At 39.1% G+C, this 20,313-nt stretch overlaps 1 protein-coding gene across 2 annotated transcripts in view; it reads right to left on the reverse strand.

Moving 5' to 3' along the window:
* LOC121528077 (dynamin binding protein) overlaps window positions 1-20,313 on the reverse strand; it is a 73,996-nt gene that overhangs the window by 45,498 nt on the left and 8,185 nt on the right. For both annotated transcript variants that reach the window (XM_041815227.1, XM_041815226.1), the window contains exons 2-3: window positions 6,177-6,331; window positions 2,931-3,053 (exon numbers count right to left, since the gene is read on the reverse strand). In XM_041815227.1, coding sequence (XP_041671161.1) covers window positions 2,931-3,053; window positions 6,177-6,321 — 268 coding nt within the window. In that variant the 5' untranslated portion in view covers window positions 6,322-6,331. The remainder of the gene's footprint in view (window positions 1-2,930; window positions 3,054-6,176; window positions 6,332-20,313) is intronic.

A 20,313-nucleotide genomic window follows, 5' to 3' on the forward strand; every position in this document is an offset into this window, starting at 1 on the left:
TATTGTGATGCGACCGAATACTGTATTCCTGTTTGGGTCGATTGGCTCTTCGTGGATTGGCAGAAACTGGCAACAGGCTCATCTGAAAATAGGCTTGAGTGGGGCAGAGCGGAATGGCACTTCTGGCACAGACCAGAAATGGACCAGAGCGCATGCCGTGGAACAGCAAAGACTGACTAGAAAGTCCCGATTTGATCTACAGTGTACTACATGTGCAGATCACTAAGCAGACAGATTATGTGGAATTTGAGGGTAGGACAGACAAAACCTTTACTTACCTAACTTATGAAAGTAGCAAAAGCAGCTACAGGTTATCTGACTTGTTGCTCGATAAATCAATAATTATTATACCATAGTAATTTCTCAATAGTTCAACCAATTGCCTGTTTTGTTACAAGAAGAATTAGACTCTAACTGAAGAGTGCCTGACAGAAAGCCTGGGAATTGATTCTTATTTTAATGTGAACACCTTGCACTACTACCACTTTTGTCATTTACATAGAAATATTACACTGAATGTATCATGAAGAGATCTGAAGTTTGCTTCTTAGCATCTCTGGCAATAACCAGGTACTAGTAAAAGTATTAACCCTCTGAGCCTTAAGATATTTTTTACCCTTTTTGTCTCAAAAACTCAAAGATGTGATACGCAATAAACAATGAGATTTTTTTTTGACAAACTTGTTCTCCCACCTCTTGGCAACCAAAAATGGGAAAAATAATCATTCTGTGCCAAAAAGTCTTCAAAATATTCACATATTTACAAAAAAGTCTTTGCACCTTTTTGAACTGGCTCTATTATCTAACTTAACTTTTTAAAATGTAATTTCTTCTAACTGTACCAGAATTATCTCTGTTGATATTTTATCAAGAGCATCAGGGATTATGGGAGTGTTGACTGGTCGGCCAGAAGTCACGGGGGTCACATACCACAGACCTGCGGCTCCACCCCCCATTGTGTCTGCAACCAAAACTGAACCGCTGCCAATATTTACAATGGAAAAACAAACTGGAAATGAACATTTAAGCTCTCAAGTGGCCAGAATGGACTGTTTCCTGTGTTTACTAGGATCTGGGAGGACTTATTTATCTGTGACTCAGCAAAAATACTTCAAGATATTACTTTTAGGTTAATTTGGTTCTGGGTTTAAATAGAATAAAATAGAAGTACAATAAAGAAATCTATATGCACGAATGAAACAGTTCAAATGAAAGGCATGAAAACAACACTTCTACTACATTGACTGAAACTACTTTCTACAACTCTTCTACTAGTTCTAAGAAACAGTAAAAAGTTTTACCCGAGTAAAAGATCTTTGCCAACATCACTGTAGTATTCCTGAGTTTTGTGAATGAAAAATAAAAATACACACAAAAACACTTTAGAATCATGAAACTATTCAGGAATGTGGAAAAGAAAACAAGTCAAGTGGAGACCCTCTAAGTTTCATTTTGGCTTCTGGGGACCTCTAGTGGGGAGTTTTTAGAAAGTCAGTCTGGGTGATGTTTGTTCACCTGTGTTAAAACTGAGAATTCACTAAGGTTTAACGGTATAAAATATCTGAATTATTTCATGTGAAGAGGTTTATTTCTTTAGAGACAGATTTGCAGCTGAAATAAAATAGAAAATACCACTGAAGTTTCCAGAAGAAAATTCTATACATGTGCAGACATATTAACACAGAGTTTGTTTGGAAGAGGATTTTCAACCATTTCATGTACTAAAATAGTTTTGTAAAAAAGGAATAATTAATTATAACTTAATTTACATTATATTCTAGGAGTTTTGAAAGTTTTAGAAAGAAACATGAAGCCTTTATTCTAACAAAAATGTCTGTCAATGAGATTGAAAAAAAAAAGATAAAATTAGTTTGTTTTAATAAGTCTTTATCTTGTTTGATTTCATGAAATTTATGATATTTAAACCAGTTAAAGAACTGTCAATGATGATAAACAGCAGACTTCAGTAGAAAATGCTTATAAAAATACTGATGGGAGCAAGTCCACCTTTTGACCTTCGAAGGAAAGTTAAAGAAAAAGAAGGTTTAAAGAAGATTCTGTCTTGGGAAAAATATTGGCTATTCTTTACTCGTTATTTAGTGCAAATTTCTTTGTGCCAGTGTAATTTGCACAGTGTGATAGTTTTGAGCAACCGTTAAAATAACATTTAAAATCAGAGTCTAGATTGTAGTAAAAGATATCATATAGGCCAACACAAAAAAGGTAAACTTCAACACAGAAGACACAATTACCTGAGCAGAGCGACATCAACAAGCAGCGTTAAGCTAAATGAGGAAACATGAGCCGTTATTAGTGTTCATGAAAGCAATACTTAAAGGGCTTGATGTTTGCTACATCCAGGACCTTATACAAAACACTCACTTATAAAGGAGTCATAAAGACAAGGAGTTGTTTTTACCCCCGTAATACTTAAACGATTGGTTCTCAACTGGGGGGTCAGGAAACCGGAAAAAATCTCTGAAAGCCCTAAGTGGACATACATCCACATACAAAATGATTTTGTTTTATCCCGTTTTCTGGCAACATGTAAAATGTATTTTTTTAGACTAACAGAACTGACTTCCCATGATAACATGTTTATTTCTTGAGATCTCAACAAAATTAATGTTATCACAAGAACCAGAGTATTATAAAATGTATGCATGAAGGTCCTCTCAGAGCTTCTGTAATATTGTGCTTTTTAAACATGCTTGTTTCCTCCTGTGTCTTTGATCAGTCATTTGTTTTATTCCATCTAAGGCCCATCCAGGCATTTCTCATTAAATAAAAATGAGTAGTTGAAAATTTTTGAATATTTGGGTCATCATTTCTTATTATGGATGTTGTGGTGGGTCCTGAGGCTAGACCGGTTGAGAACCACGCATTATCAAGACTCATCTTAAGCATGGCTGAATACATTTCATCCATACCTCTCTTCAAGGGAAGGTTTCCAGACTCTGCTGAGCTGAAATCATTGATGCACACATACAGTCTATCTCCAGGTTTGGTGCTGGGAATGGTAACCTCTTCCACAAACGTGCTGGGAAACTGACCTACAAGAGACACAGAGAGAAAGTATTAGATAACTATCCTGAACATAAAAAACAATCTACCGCCTGTTGTTATCAGGATCAAGAAACCTCATCTGAATTTTACCATTTGCACATAATGTGCTGTATTTATAGGAGGAGGCAAAATGTGTGCATAATTTCATAACAAATGTTTTTTTTTTTAATTATTTAACAGTACGCTTCAATTTTTGATCTTCCTTTTTTAAAGTATTTTACCTTACCTGTAAAAGGGCGTATGAGACATTTTGCACAATTTTTGATCATTGTTTGTTTTCTCTTTGCAATTATTCTGACTTTGTTAAAGCTAAAAAAAATTTAATTACTTATTTTTGCTGCTATTTTCAGTAACAAACACCCTGGGTGGAACAATTATTTTACACCACCTGAGGGTTTAAAAAAAAGGCTTCAGAAAAAGTTAAATTACATTGTAAGTTCACATAAAAGCGGACTTTTAAAATCATTGTAAATTTGTTTTTCAGACTGATACCAAATTTCTCAGAGTCAATCTATCAATCAGTCAATCAATCTTTGTTTGTATAGTGCCAATTCACAACCAAAGTTATTGGCCTTTATTTGATAGGACAGCTGACCATAGGGAGAGAGAGTGGGGTAAGACATGCACCAGACAGTGCCAAGTTCAGGAATCAATCCCACAACCAGTGTGTTGAAGACTTTAGTCTCTGTATCTGAGCACCTGCTCTACAGGCTGAGCTAAACCAGCAAACCAGATTTGTCATTTAAATACTGTGTGTAAAGAAAAGTTAATCTTGTTCTGAATACAGATTGTCTTTGACATTTAATTAAAATTTTTTACCTTTGTGCTTCTTTAAAATTCATAAAGTAACATCTGTTATTTTAGGATAATTTAATAGTTGATTTAAAGGTTTCCTACATTAATTAGGTATCTACACACTAAATCAGATAAAACTAATATGTGCAAAATGAATAAAAGAACAATTACCAAGAGTTTAAAGAACAAATTTACTCTAAAGAACATTTGGTAAATAAGGTTCATTGTAATCAATTTTAAAAAGAGAAATCCTTAACTGTAAACAGTGTATGTATTTCTTTGAAATTCACTTTATTTTTGTCTTTTACGAAGTTTAATCTTTCCTTTATCCGGTAACATTTAAACTTATTAGAAATCCTGCACTGACTTCCTCTCAGCACTTCCCCTCTGAGGGAATCTCCTCCTCATCTTAAGCGATGTCTGACTTCTGGAAAAGTTAAGTGGATTTCTCTGAGTTTGACCTTTCAAGGGCAGGAGACCAAGACTTACAACTCAGGGATACAACGTTCTTAGAGTGGTTTTACTATTCCTCAGCTGGACATAAACGTAGCACCAAAAGTAAGGAAATTTGTCTCTGGTAGATTATTTTGTTGTTGTAACAATGCTCATTGGCAACAAATCTTGCCATGTTTAGTTCTTTTTAAACGATGCCACATTTGTAAAGAACACACAGTTTAGGACTGAGCAGCAGAGCTGAGTATGTGGGCTGCACCAATGAAAAATTTGCCAAATCTTCTCTGCCAGTGCAAATCAGCTTATTCTGCCACTGACTCTAGTTTGGTGTTTGGTGGGTCAGATGATTGAAGCCTGAAGAAACAAGACATACTGGCAGCTCAACAATTTACTCATTTAACTAACAGGAGCCTCAGTAGCGTGATGAAGAACCATACACAGCCAGAACAGCCTGGCACGTCCTCCTCATGCGGATCAACAGCCTGGTCACACACTGCTGTGCGATGGCATCCCATTCTTCAACCAGCATTCGTTTCAAGTCAGCCAACGTGGATGTGTTGGTCGCTCTGGCGCAAAAGCACGGCCAAGCTGAGCAAGTGTTCAATGGGGCTGAGGTCAGGACTGCTGGCAGGCCATTTCCTCCCAAAATCTGGAGGTAGTCTCTGATAAACCCCGCTCTGTGAGGTGAGCTCTGTCGCCTTGGAGGATAGAGTTCAGTACCAGATCGGAGAAATGGGATTGCCTCTGGTTGCAAAATCTCATCTCTATATCTCTCTGCATTGAGATTGCCTCCGATGATAACAATCCTTTTTTTCCAGTAAGGGAGATGGCTGCAGCAATGAGCATAGTGTTTTCCACATCTCCTTCACACTTTGACCGTACAATCCACCTGCCATAGGCTGAACATGGACTTATCACTGAACATTACGTTCCTCCACATGTTCAGGTTCCAGTGCACCTGTAGCTGACACCAGAGCAAACTGGCCTAATGGTGAAGTTACATGGGGCCCTATCCAGTTCAGTCAAAGGTGGCATGCCGATTCTTGGAGCAGACACCTACTGGCTCCGGTAGCATGGCACATATTCACACCTGCGTGTACCGGAAGCTCAAAGCAAGAGTCAATAGCAACAGCAAAATAATCTGTTTAGCATCGGAGGAGATCTGACAAATCTTTCATGGTGGCAACCCACACACTCAGCTCTGCTGCTCATCCCACAAACATACGTTCCTTACATATGTGGGAAAAAAGGGAAATAAACAGACTTTCCAGCGTTATAAGATATATTCCTAGGAAGCACTGTTACAACAAAGAAATAATCTACCAAACACAAATTTCCTTATTTTTTTGTGTTAAGTTTACAGTTGAACTTCAGTTGAAGCTAGCACTATTTATGTTTAAAAATCCCTTAAAATGGTACCACAGGGGCTGAAATACTGATTTCTGATTTCTAAACTTATCAGAAAACCTTTAATCTATTTTTTGCAACTCATACCTGTCTGAGATCAACTGCTACATTTTTAACCCCCTTCAAGTCAAAAATGCTTTACATGGGGGTATGTTTAGGTCAGTTCTGTTTTTTTTACATTTAAAGCTAAAATTTCAACCTTAAAAATATCAACAGTAATGCATTTTGGACTACACTGCTTATTAATATAAACTTAAAAAGATTAAAATACTCACACAAGTATTTGACCATCAAAAATAATACTAACTTGTGTTTCACACTTTCCTTGTTATAACCAATAACTCACTGTAAGACTGTCCAAGTAGTTTTCCATCCAAGCTGATGGTACTCTTTCTCAACAGGAATATTTCACTTTAAAGACTAATCAAAAAAACTAAAGACACCTGACATCTTACCTGTGACGCCATCCTTGTTACCAAGCAACCAGAACTCATCCACGACACTGAGCACCTCGATGACATCACCGGTGAAGAGCGGCAGCTCCTCAGATACACTGGGGAGGAACTCGAACACGGCACGCACCACAGATCCTGCTTCCATTACTCATAACCTGTGATAACGAAAGAAAAATCAGACACAAGAATTTAGGGATTATTAGAAAAATTAAAACAAAAAATGAAATTATAAAAAGCCAGGTAAAAAACATGGGTAAAGTAAAGATGCAGAAAACTTTCCTATGTAGGAATCTTGTTTGATTTCGTAAACAGGGCGCCATGGTACCATTCAAATCCCTCTCCATACAAATCAACGAAAGCTTGATTAAGAGCGTGAGCTTCCATGAAACAACACCAAATAAAAGGTGGAGTGAGAGCGTGGGAAACCTTCTGTAATGAGGAGAGAAAAAAAGCTGGAGAGAGAGCTGTAGTTAAGAGGGCTGAAGGACATTCCTCAACTCTCTGACATCCTTCTCCTGTTTCTCTGCTTTCTCATGAGGAAACGAGGGCTCGGGATGTACAGGAACCCGAGCTGTGTTTTGCACAGAGTAAAGGGCAAACATAATGTTTACAATCAAGTATTTGTACCAGTTGTGTACTTTATTTAACTTTTATATCTGCTGCTTTGATTTGCTGCTGCTAAAATAAGTCCTAGGGGACCCTAACCCTCTGCCTTTGTTTCCTTAATATCATCATCGACTATTAACTATCAAATATTTTTCTCAACTTTCTTCATCCAGGAAGTGGAATGCAGTCCTTTTTATACACAACATAGCAGTAGAAATGTAAGACTATAAATAGAAATATGACTAATATATTGAATTGAAATTACAAATAAATCAGTATGTACCATGCAGAGAGAACTCAAGAAATAAGCTACATATTGCACAGAAAGTTGAAGAAATGGATTTATCAAGTGCACATGCTGTGCTAGACTTGCCAGATCTTTTCTGCTTCATAATCATTTTCATTTTTAAATATGTAATCATGTCTAATCTACTGTTCATGTCCTATTTATGAGTTGCTGATACCCAGAAAGCACGAGTGGAAATCAGCAGACATGAGCAAAATGTTAGTAATAGTGTGACAATAGCCCCTACTTAATACTCAGAAACCATGTGAATTTATCACTTTCTGTCATGTAACATGTAATTTTGCTATTGGTTTAAATATGTGGTCAATCTCTGGCTATTTAAAATATCATCCCGATGATGAAACACACACAAAACAAACGCAAAAATGCACTTAATTAGTATTTCTGCAGCGTTTGTGTATAATTATGTTGAGACAGACTAACCACAGGTGGGGATGGATGCCCTGAAAGAGAGTGGAAATGAGAGAAGAGGGCTGTAGTGAGAATCAATCAATGGAGCCTCTGTTAATGGAGAAGCCGGGGGGGGGGGGGGACACTGACCCAGCTCAATGTCACCATATCTGGACAGAAACGTAGGTCAGGTTATCCCGGATGCAGAGGCAGAGGAACGGCGCTAACAGAAGAAACAAAAAAAAAAAGAGTATGGGAGTTTTTGTGTCTGTGAAGGTTAAGCGCTTGTGTTTTGCTAACAAAAGCAGCCGCTGCTCACTGGGGTTGTGAACTCAACACCATGCAGCCAGAAGGAAATCCTACGAGGATTACAAGGAATTAACTAATGCATGAAAATGTGAGACAAAAAAGATGCCAGGCTATCTGCTTCCATTTATTCAGAGAAACAGGAACCATGTTTTTGTTTTTTCTATGCTTAAAGATTCATAGTATTTGATTCACTTAATTCTAAAAGTTCACTGTGCTTATCATTGAGCTGATAATCCTGTTTTTTGGTCAGCATGGATAAAAAAGTGATTTTTAGGTTCTCTCAAGGATAGTTTTAGTACCTCCCATTTGCAGCTCCTTAGCTTTTTCTCTTTTTAAATGACTCTTAAACACCCCTTTATTTAAAAGTTCGTAATTCCAGTTCTAAAATCTGATTTATTGCATATGAGTTGCTTTTATTGTCCAATGAAGGGGCGTTATCCTCCTGCAGGATCTATGATTTAATGCGCTGATTTGTTACGATAAATGTGTTTTAAAGCAAATATGAGGATTGTTTGTGTCTGTTTTGGTGCCCCCTTGTGGACAAAGCTGTGCCTTCTCTTTTTGCTGATTCTGTCCTGCACATGTAGTAAAAAACAGTTTTCTAAAGTTTCAACTGTAGATGTGAGTGTGACTGGTAATCTGCATCAATATGACTGCCCTGTGATTGACTGGCCACCAGAAAAAAATCTCCTTTCAGGAGCTTTAATGTCTCACATGTATCTTTTTTTACCAGCTGCTTCCTTTTTAGTAACTTCCTTTTTAAAAGGAAACACAAAAATAAGTGGACACAAACAGCAGTCTGAGGGTTTTATACCAACTCTGGATAGAATTAAAACCAAGGGCTTCTAATTATTTCTCTTCATCTTGCAACATTTCCTCAGCTCAAATTAAAAACATAGCCAACTGTTTCTACTTAAACACATAAAACGTGTCCTGACATGAACACAGGTGAGCACATCACCCTGCCTTTGAACAGCTGATGACAGAGTCAGTCTATGGGAGAATGGCCTACCTGAAAACTCACAGCCTAAATAACAAGTGAAACCATTTATCTTATGCCTTTCACTTCCTTTTTCATCTTTTTTAAAATCAATTCTCTTGATTTACATCTGAAAACAACCAAGCTCACTTCCTGTAATGACCCAAATGTAAAACCTTTGTGTGGATTCTTCTTCGCACAGTAATCACTGGTTTACAGTTATCGTACTTAAATAATGTCAAACTATTGTGAGAATCAGCAGAAATAAATATTTATCTTGGTTTCACTTTTTCTACCTGACTTACCACATCTTATTTACACCAGCTGGCCTTACACAGCCAAACTTGCAAGCTACCCACCCAGAAAACCAAACCTCCTCCACCACGTGTTACGGAGTGTCAAGATCTACACCGAGTCTCTGCGCTGCTGCAGCTTTCCTGAGGTTAATCCTCAGAGCCAGACAAGCTCCTTAGTGTTATTTATGGCTCTGTCAGTGTGTCAGTGGCTCCTGGGTTCGCTGACTTTTACTCCCTGGCAACACAAAAGCTGCACAAATTAAACATTTTCAGACTTTAGTCCTATAAGGGTTTAGTTTTATACATCAATATTGATTTATTAGTAATAATAATTTAAAAGATTATCAATATAACTCAATATAAGGTGTTATATCAGCTTCCTAAATGAATAAATCAAAGTTTTCTGAGGAATAATTATAACATCATTGCTGTGTTTATTTGGTGAATAGCATATGTTGGAAAGTCGTTTTCACAAAGTGCTTGTTAAATTAAAAAACTAAATTAGCCCAAATATAAGAAGGGTACCCAGTTACAAGACAACCATGCTCACCCCCTTCAAGACCCTTTTCAATATGAAGCTTTTTAGGGGAAAATCTTGTCCATATAAAGAAAACAATTTCAGTTAAAAATGATAATTACACACAATCAATAATTACTCCAGTTACACAAGTCACAATTTACAATTCTGTTGCCCCATATTACATGCAATTACGGTAAAGAGCGAGTGTAGCTTGTCTGCTAGTTTATCAAGCTTAAATGATAGAAATGCATGCTGCATTTATAAGCATTATCTTGAAATAAGAATAACTGCACAACAGTTATCAGTTTAAATATCTGATATGTTTTCTGTTCTTTTTGTGAATAAAATATTGGTTTATGAGATTTGCAAATCACTGCATTCTGTTTTATTTACATTTTACACAGTGCCCCAACTTTTTTGGAATTGGGTTTATATAAGCATTCCTCTTGAAGCACTGTCCTCAATATCAAAAATGGACTTGATATTTTAATTTTTTTAAAACAATGTTGTGTTGTTTTGGATATGTCCATTCATATGTAACACATTGATGTACAAATGTGTCATTTAGCTGCACTGAGGCTTTTTGCATGAACTAACCCTTCTTAAAAAATGACACAACTTCTATTAGACAAGGACAGAAATAATCATTCTCTACTTATATCCAGCAAATACAGAGTAACTCTCCGATTATCTGTGTGAACATACTTCAACATTAGTCCATTATGAACAGAACAGTCCTAACCATCCTCTCATTGTAAAAGCATGTGTGTGACTCACAGCAGCACAAGCTGGCATTGATTTGCTTTGAGATGAAAAACAGAGGGGAAAAATGGGATCAGATTGGAAATATTAGGCGTGTCTGCAGGAAACCATCCATGCAGTGTAGAAGATTACAGCCTGATCTTAACTGGACCGTATCAATTCAGTAAATGTAGATCAGTGTACTCAATGGAAGAAACCTCCACATACTCTTCTTCAATGGAGCTCATGAATAAAAGAGGCACAACCCTGAAGAACACATTAAGTTTTAAGTACAAGGGGCATTTCACACACTGTTAGGTCTTCAAAACAACTCCTCAAACAGGTGTGTCTGTTTGATTTATGATTTATGAGGTACTGATAAGCAACATGACTCCCATAATGATAACTGAGAACGACTGACAACAGACAAACTGTTTTAAAGGATAAGAAAAAAGAAAGATAGCACTTTACATTGGTCTGTCTTAATATTGTCATCCATTTTAAATAGTAGACACATCACCAACCCTGCAGACACAGTTAGAGGACAGCAGGCCGGAGAGGGTGTTTTAGGTACAGAGGTTGACTGAGACCGAGAGACTGGGACCAGTGTGTTCTACTTGGCATGGTCATGGAGAAAGTAACAGGATTATGGCAGACAGCTAAATCAACAGCTGACACACGCGCAGACACACACACACATTGAATATACACACACTGAATACTCACACAGGTCACAGCTGACAGCAGGACAGAGCTCCAACTGTTGACCTGAGATGTGGCCCTAAAACAATCATCACTCTTTAGCATCTGGTCAAAAGATTTATGACATGGATAAGTAAACAAAAATCTATCCTTCTTATTTTCTGTTTTAAATATCGATTCATAAAAAGTACAGCCCTGCTCCTTGTCTCGATAACTTCTCTCACACGCCTTGGACTTACGTCGCATGCTACTTTAAGACCTGACCTGCACTTGCCCTCAACACCTTTAGACTCAGATTCTAGGTTTGAATCTGATGATGATGCTCATTACAGTCTGCTTTATTTCATATCCTGTTCTCCGCCACTTCACTGCTCCCTCTCAGTGCAAATAAAAGTCAGCAAATAGTCGAGATCACCTCTAGTTTGATACAGAGAGACAGCAGTATATAAAGGAGAGAAAAGTACTATCAGTTTATACAAGATGATCATTAAAGCATCACACTTCCTAAATTGTATCTGAAAATGTATTGTGAGAATACATTCACCGGCCACTTTATTAGGTACACCTTGCTGGTGCTGGATTGGAAATTTTGGTCCATATTAACATGATAGTTTCACACAGATTCGTCCGCTGCACATCTTTGATGCGGATCTCCTGTTCCACCACATCCCAAAGGTGCTCTATAGGATTACGATCTGGTGACTGTGAAGGCCATTGTTGAACAGCGAACTCATTGTTCTAGAAATCAGTTTGAGATGATTTGAGCTTTGTGGCATGGCGCATTATCCTGCTGGAAGTACCATCAGAAGATGGGTACACTGGGGTCATAAAGGGATCAACGTGGTCAGCAACAACCCTCAGGTCGGCTGTGGCGTTTAATGATGCTCAATTGGTACTAAATAGCCCAAAATGTGCCAAGAAAATATCTCCCACACCATCACACCACCGCCACCAGCCTGACCCATTGATACAAGCAGGCTTGTTCCGATTCTGATACCAGTATCGGAAATACATCTGATACTGCTTAAAATGCAGGAATTGGTAACGGTGACTACACGAGTTTATGCACTGATCTGATACCGTTTGGTTTAGCTTTATAGTTTGCTTCGTTTAGCCATGCTTAATGTTAGCGCTATAAATTGGAAATCAATTCTCCTCCGTTGCCAGAAAGCACGTCATGCAGGCTACTGTTTAGAGCAGCAAAGAAGAACCAAAGGACCTACCGCAGCAGCAACGAACGGTGTCTGTGTGATAGTTTTTCTCTGAATGTGATCGTTAGAACCCCTTCCAGACCGCCCCTGTCGTACACCACAAGAAGTGACACAGTTTATCAGAAGTTAACTAACTTCTGAACCATAAATTGTTGCCTCTTACTTGTTTTTACTCTTGAAGCTAGCCGTTGTGCCTTCCCATTGACGCTATTGATGCCTTTGAATCTTTTGTGGCAGCATTTTCAGCGAGCCTTGAACTCGTGTGACTTTTGGGGATTTTAATTATTAGATCCACACCAGTAAATGCGACATTGAATGTCTTTTATATCCATGTTATGGCCGCTGCCGTCTGGGAATCTTTACCTCCCTATTTGAGTGTGTGTGTGTGCTCGTGTGTGAGTGTTCTTGTTTGCCTGGCACTCTGCAGCTCTCAGTTTGCCCCTGCTGCATGGGCTTATTGCAGTGATTCCATCCACCTGTGTAGAAGAAGCCTGATTGGCCTGGAGGTCCTGCAGCCTAATCCACCAACCAGAAGAGAGTGCAGAGGATAAAAGGAGCCAGCCACCAGAAGACAGCAGCAAGCTGTAACCAGTCATGCTCATGTGCCTCTTGCCAGTTGACATAGTTGTTAACGTTTGTATTTCTGTAACCTTGTTGAGGCACAAGTGTTTTTGGTTTTTGTATCATTTAGCTTAGTTACCTCATACACACACTTAGTCTATCTGTTAGTTTGGGTGCTGTTTTGTGATTCTTTTGTTAATTAGGGTAGTTAGGTTTTTGGTTTCTTTTGTGTTGCTAAAGTTTAGTTTAATAACTCTAAGTTAGAGTCTCTTTTTGTTCTCTTTTTTCTATTTTGTACAGCACCTTTTTGTCCTTAGTTGCCTCACTTTGTTTATTATCAACCCAACTTTACTTTTGTTAATAAATAATTTTATTTAAACCTTGAACATCTGGGTTTTTTTTATGTTACTTCCCTTTCCCCTGGCGAGCTTAACCAAATTACAATCATTTATTACCGCTAGCTCGAATGCTAACGTGAATGCTAACCGCCATATTGTGTACTCTTTGTGTGGGTCTGTCAGCCGGTTGCAGGCAGTTCTATAATCACGTCATGTTGCCCAGATAAAGTATAATATAGAGAGAGATAGAGAGAGCCTGTGATGCAGCCACCTGTATTACTGTTATTTTAATATTTAGCAGAAAAACTCAATAATCAGCAGAAAAACAGCTTTAGGGTCACAGAGATGCAGTACATTATGATTCTATTTGCTGAGTCAAATATAGGTCTAAACTAATTTGTGACACCTTGGTATCGGAATCGTATCAGGAAGGAAAAAATGGTATCAGAACATCCCTAGATACAAGGCAGGATGGATCCATGGCTTCCAAATTCTGACACTACCGTCTGAATGTCAAACTGTAGCCTCAGTTTCCTGTTCTTAGCTGACAGAGGTAGCACCCATTCTGCAGAGATGGTGTTCTGCATACCTTGGTTGTAACCATAGACTGTAGAAAGAATTGGACAAACCCCGTGTGACGTCAGTCATCTGCTTACAATAGGCTGACTCAAACGGCTCTTGAAAACAATCCGTGGAGGCTTCCATATTGAAATCGCGGTCTCAACCGAACTTTGGATCAACCTAACGGCCCGCCTACTAAGCACGACTTCCTGTCAGCCTGCTAGCTAGCATTCTGGTTGACAGAAACGGAGCCTCTGCCTGCCGAGCTATCTGTCAATCAAATGAGACGCGCCAATCAGCTTTCATCCTAAATATAATCCAAACGATTATGGTACAAAAAATTCACACCCCCCCCCGTACGGTGGGAGCACAATAAGACACTCGCTAATGAGACACGTTTGGTGTTTTGAACAAGGCTGTAAACCAGCTTATTTTTAGAGTCAAAACCAGCTGTTTCCGGTGTTCCTGCAGCCAGCCTCAAGTGGACACTCGCGGTATAGCAATTTTTTTGCACTTCCGCATTGGCTTCATCTTTCAGGACCGGAGGTTGCCGCTTGGTTGTAACAAGTGGTTATTTGAGTTACTGTTGCCTTTCTATCACCTTGAGCATTCTCCTCTGAGCTCTGATAGCAAAGCTGCATTTCTGTCGATAGCTCACTGGACAGTTTCCCTTTTTGGTCCGTTCTCTGTAAACCCTAGAGATGGCTGTGCGTGAAAATCCCAGTAGATCAGAAACACTCAGACCAGCCCATCTGGCCCCTACATACATACCACGTTCAAGTCACTTAAATCAGCTTTCTTTGCCATCGTGATACTTGATTTGAACTTTAGCAAGTTGTCTTGATTACATCTGCAAGCCTAAATGCATTGAGTTGCTGCCATCTGATTGGCTGACTGGCTATTTGTGTTCACAAGCAATGAACAGATGTACCTAATAAAGTGGCCAGTGAGTGTGTCATGTGTCCATTATTTTAAATAAATAAGAGTCATAACAAAGCAAGCCAATTTAAAAAGTGCATGTTTCTTTACTTGTAAATTCTTCTCTTATGCTTTTCCAAGACTTAGGTTGATTCTTAAACACTGTAGACCACTCTTATGCATGATTGTCCTAGGTGTGTCTGAGTGTTTTCTACAGGGTGTCTACATCTCTTCTCAAACTGCAGGTATCATGCTGAAAGAGTTTGTTAATGTGAGTACTGAAAGGAGGAAGTCAGATCTGCTGACTGCCCATACCTTTTATTGAACACGGTCATCTGATGCCAACAATGAGAACGCTGCCTCATTATCTGTCTGCCTGCCAGGATGAGGCTCACACTGATTCACAGCCTATGTGCCATTCATCCTATTCACATACACCGAGGTGGCAGACTGGCACGTGCCTTTCACACACAAACACGCACACACGGGCTGGTAGAATCCTCTGGAGAGAGCTGGACGTCTTTTGATTCAGGCTGTTTACACAGAGCTCGTTCTGTAGTCCTCACATGCAGAGTGCTGAGTTGTCCAAAACATATTCACCTCAAAACAACATCACACAAACAGGTGACCCACTGGTGGAGGGTTCTAGGTATTAAAAACTGCGGGACATCTGCTGCTTTTTCTTTTCAATGTCTAGTCTTTCAGCACATGTGATGGGAGAGGAGGGGGAGGGGGGAGAGACAGGCGGACAGCTGTCAACAAAAGTCATGTGGTTTGAAACCATCTGTTTAGAGTGAGAGCCTCGCAGAGCAAGCATGACATAAACACTGACGCTTATACCAACATTTACTACAGAAGTTGATTTAATTCTCAAAATTGAAAAAAATGGACTGAGCTCTGATCAGCCAAGCAGCAGCTTCCATTGTTGAAAATGAAGCCAGCATCTACGTATAAAAGGCTGAGGTTCCTTGAGTGGCCACTAGAGAAAAGCCCCACAAGTCCCATAAACAATGCTTATAAATGCACATTTTCAAAGCGCAAAAAAGATGTTTACAGCTGGTGGGTTAGGAATATCTCAGTTCCAAACATACCAAAGTATGTGGAGTCTGCTAACACATAAGAAAAGGACACACTTTATAATTCAGAGGAAGGTATTGAGGATTTTTATGGTTGAATTTACCTCCTCTAAATTAATATAGAATAGATAATACTGTTTTTTAACAATGAAAATGTATTTTGGCCCCTAGACAAGATGAGGAAACATCAAAAAAGTAATAATAGACAAAAAAACATCAGTATCGATTTCACAGCTGGTACATCATTTAAACTACTAATATGTTTACACAAGATGCAAACAATCACCTATTTGTGTGCACTGAGTGCAAATGTAGGGAGTTTACTTGCTTAATCTTTTTATATTTAAATCACTCCACTTGTGGATTAAACTGAGTGTAAGCAAGTTCCCAAAAGATGCAGGAGGGGAGGGGCTTCCATATCCAGCATTTCAATTTGTCAGCAAAATTGGCTGAGCTTCACCTCACTGAGAGGATTGCTGCTTGTGACAGACCAACGTTTACAAAACTTACATGGCAATCCAACGTCCTCACCACTTTCACTCATGCCCCGTTTACACAACGTTTTCGAGTGAAAACGCAAAAGTTTTGTAGCATTTTGGCTGTCCGTGTACACTGCAACGCAGTTTTGGTGCCTGAAAACGAAGCTTTCTGGAAACGGGCTCCAGAGTGGAAGTTTTCCAAAACGCCCCATCTCCGTGTACACAGGAAAAAAAATTGGAAAAATTCAGCTCCTACAGCCTTTAACTTCTCGTGGATTTTCTCATAAAGCGCGGCGCTGCACATGAGGGGAGCTGGAGCCTTTTTTGATTTTAGAATGATATTTCTATTTTCCTATATGTCTGCTTCTCGGAAATGATTTAGACTTTATCTTTTTTCTTTAAGTTTTGCTGCACTAAAAGCAGGAAGTGCTGCTTTAGGAGAAAAGTTTGTCCCTGGAAAATCAAACAGTCTTCACAGTATTTCGTTATAACAAGACTGATCTTGCAATGCATTTTTGTGTTTATATGTGCCGTAAAATTTCGCTGCCGCGCTACGATGGTGATGAGGAGGAGGATTTAGTGATGAATTACTCTCATGGACACATGTATGATAAAAATGTTACATATTATCAAAAACACATGAAAAACACTGTCCTTGTTGTAGAGACAGTTTAATTGTGTAGTAAATCACCTTAGTAAGGCGTTTTTCTGTTTCCTGCGTTCTCGTGTAGATGGAGATTGTTTTCAAAACGTTGCCGTGTAAACGTGGAACTTTTGGGAAACGAAAATGGAAAACGAAGCAAAACGTTTTCGTGTAAACAAGGTCTCAAGCGAGCCCCTTTTATTCCTGTGCTGGTAGAACAGGCATGTTGTGTTGAATAGCTTGGCACCACAAGTTTCTCCTCCAGTTTACAGTGGAATGAGACACTGAGGAGCACTTCTATTTCACATTGCTATGGCAGTGATTTTGCTGTTTCTTAACCACTGTGTGCTGAAAGGGGCAATAAAGTATGCTATTAATGTAAGAAAACTTTGTGTACTTATGAACTTAATCACATCACAACTACATTGATCCTTGTTTTAATATGAGCTAAAAGCCACATCATTCCAAATCCTAGTTTTTATTAATTGCATATGTTCTCTCAGTAACTGTAACTGAAGAATATAAGATTCTTCTAAGAAAGTAAAGGGCATGATTAATGTATTTCTCTCTTGCTATTTGGTGTCAGTTCCCCCTCTTATAATGCTTTATCTCCAACTTTCTTCCCACTGCTTTCTTACATTATCCAGTCAGAGAGCAACCCTATGAACTTCTTCTTTGGTCTCTCAACTTCTGTTGCTCTCATTCATATTAAATGCACCATGTTGAGGAATCATGAAGTAGTGAAGCACAGAGTCAAATTGGAAGAGAAATCTCTTTTGAGGACCACAATTTTAAAAACAAAACTAGTGAAAATGATTTCACATGTATTGGTTGTTTGTCCCACCCCAGGTTTAGAGTGTTCTTCACATTGTGTTCTGATGTTGTTATTCTAACAATAAATAACAAATAAAAGGCGGGACAATAAAGAGAGAGCAGTCTGAGTCTTTAGTACATTTCATCCAGATGAGGCAGCACGACGTGGCCTCAGCCAGCTGGATGAGAAGAACACATCTGGCAAGCTGTCTCAAATGCCTTCAGACGCCAAACTCTGCTGAAATATTCCTGGTACGTTCAAACATTCAAACAGCAAACATACAGACATGTTAAAAAGCAAGCACACAGTAACATACACTAACATGAAAGCTCTCTTTCCTTTTATTTAAAACAGCCCAAACAGAAAGATGATTTATGTTTAAGGATGACATACCAGTTTGAGAATACTGTATACAAAGGCATCTCAAACTTTCAAGTGCTGTCCACCCTTGGACAGAGTTACGCTCTGATTGTAGAGAAGTCTATAAATATTGTAGACAATAACAAATGAATGGATTGATACAGATCTACTGCCAGCAGCTGGATAGCTTAGCTTAGCAGTAGAGATTCAGACAGACTGGCTAGCAGGTAGCAAATCAACACCTCTGAAACAAAAGGGATCGTTCATTCAACCTTTTATTTAATCTCGAAAAAATCATTGAGGGTGTTCTCTCATTTTCAATGATGTCGAGAGTACAACCAATAAAATGCATCAAAAAATTTCACGTCACACCTTTAGTGATTACACTACTACGTTGTGTAAATGTCTACCAATCATTTTGTGGTGTTCAGTTGGACAAAACCAGTCTAGCCTCTTCCCTCTAGGTCATCATTTCCATGTTAACAGACGGATTATGGGTCAAAACATAAAGCTAGGTTACCCATCAAGTCTTTTTTTTTTCCTCAAACCTAACCTCACAAAGCCAACTGACTGGCCAGATTCCATGTCCATCCCCAGGCAGATCCATCTTGTAAAGCTCCAGTCTGAAACATTCGTGCCTGAGTAGAACAAGGTGGTAGCTACTGGTGTGGTTTAGTTATACCGAGGACATACCGTAAAACACCAAATAATAGCCCAGGCGTTTATTAGTCTCAATCACTGGCCAGACCAGGTGTTTATTTGGGACCAGGCGGCTATTTGGAACAGGCGTTTAATTCCTTTCTCACAAAAATCTTGCTTAGCAAAAATTGGAAAAATATGGTAAATTTAATCAAATTATTTATTTACACCAGTATGAATATCACTTTTACATTTTTAAGACAAGATTACAGTACCATAGTTATACTTCTGTCTTCTTCTGTCAACTCAACACTCTCTAAACACTTTAAATACTGGTAAGGAACTAAACAAACACAAAGTTGACGATAGACAGTTTAAAGTTAATGTTGTACTTTTTATTTTTTGGCTGCACCGGGGCATAGCGCTGCTATGTCACTTGAGAAAACGAGCAAGGGACGGGGGTGCCCCAGCCAATGAGGAGGCTAGTACTCGCAGCCAATCAGGCTCAGGTCAGAGGGAGCATTCCTATTGGCCGCTCTAGCTTCCGTATCTCAGCTCAGTGAGAAGTTGATTCAATGGCGGAATTACGGCGGTGTTCGGTCCTGTGTAGAATTTGTTCATGATGAGATGAAGTGTTTTCTTGCCTGTGATTCGGCCATTGATTTCAGTGGAAAAGCAGAGCAAAATCACTCCACGAGCGCTTTGCCGCCGTGAGTATTAAATTCAGCGGACATTCTCACCCGCGAGGAGGCACCATAGACTGTAGAAGGGAGGCACTTAAAGACAGGGGCGGAGCTACGGCGCCCAAACAGGGAGAAGAACAGGAAGGGAGGGGGAGTAGTGAATTGATTCTCTACGGTTCTCATCTCATTTCAGTCACATATCTGAGCTGTAAATAAATTACATCCAGCATTTATTTGGAACAGGCGTTTATTTGTCAAAATGTACTGCCACACTCGGTGGTTAATTGGGACCTGGTGATTATTTGGTGTTTTACGGTAATCTTAGATGTGCTGTAGCTACAGCTGCAGTTTAATCAGAAATGGCCAACATTTCTTCATAAAAAAAAGAAGAGCAAAGAGCTGTACTGACAACTTTTCTTGGTGGAAAATGTTTTATTCTCTTCTCCAGACTGGCTTCACCCAGAGTTTAATTTACGAGCTGGCTCCACTGATGGTGAACAATAATGACAGCAACATGTCAAGCTCCAACTGTGTTGTCTATTCCCCCTGGGGCTGTGCATGCAAACTATGTCATATCTTTTGTTGCTCTGATTGTTCTGAAATCAGACAGAACAAGGCTGTGTCCTCCTAAACACAGACTACGGACTGTTTCCAAGATGGATGTCAAATATATCCCAAGAAATGGATATGTTAAGCAGTCTATCTGGAGTGTCAAGTAATCTTAACCCCCTTTCTCTTTTTTCTCTTGGAGGTCGCCGTTTTGCCCTTCCACTGGCACTAGCCATGCCTTCAAATTCTTTGCGGATGCATTTCTTTTTTTTTTTTAAAGATTTATTTTTGGGCCTTTTCATGCCTTTATTTGATAGAGAAAGGACAGTGGATAGACTCGGAAACAGGGAAGAGAGTGGGGAGAGACATCGGGCAAAGGGCCACAGGCTGGATTCGAACCCGGCCACCCACATACATGGGTAGCGCCTTAAACCACTCGACCATCTGCGCTCCCT

Source organism: Cheilinus undulatus, linkage group 20 (genome assembly GCF_018320785.1).
Source record: "Cheilinus undulatus linkage group 20, ASM1832078v1, whole genome shotgun sequence".
NCBI lineage: Eukaryota > Metazoa > Chordata > Actinopteri > Labriformes > Labridae > Cheilinus > Cheilinus undulatus.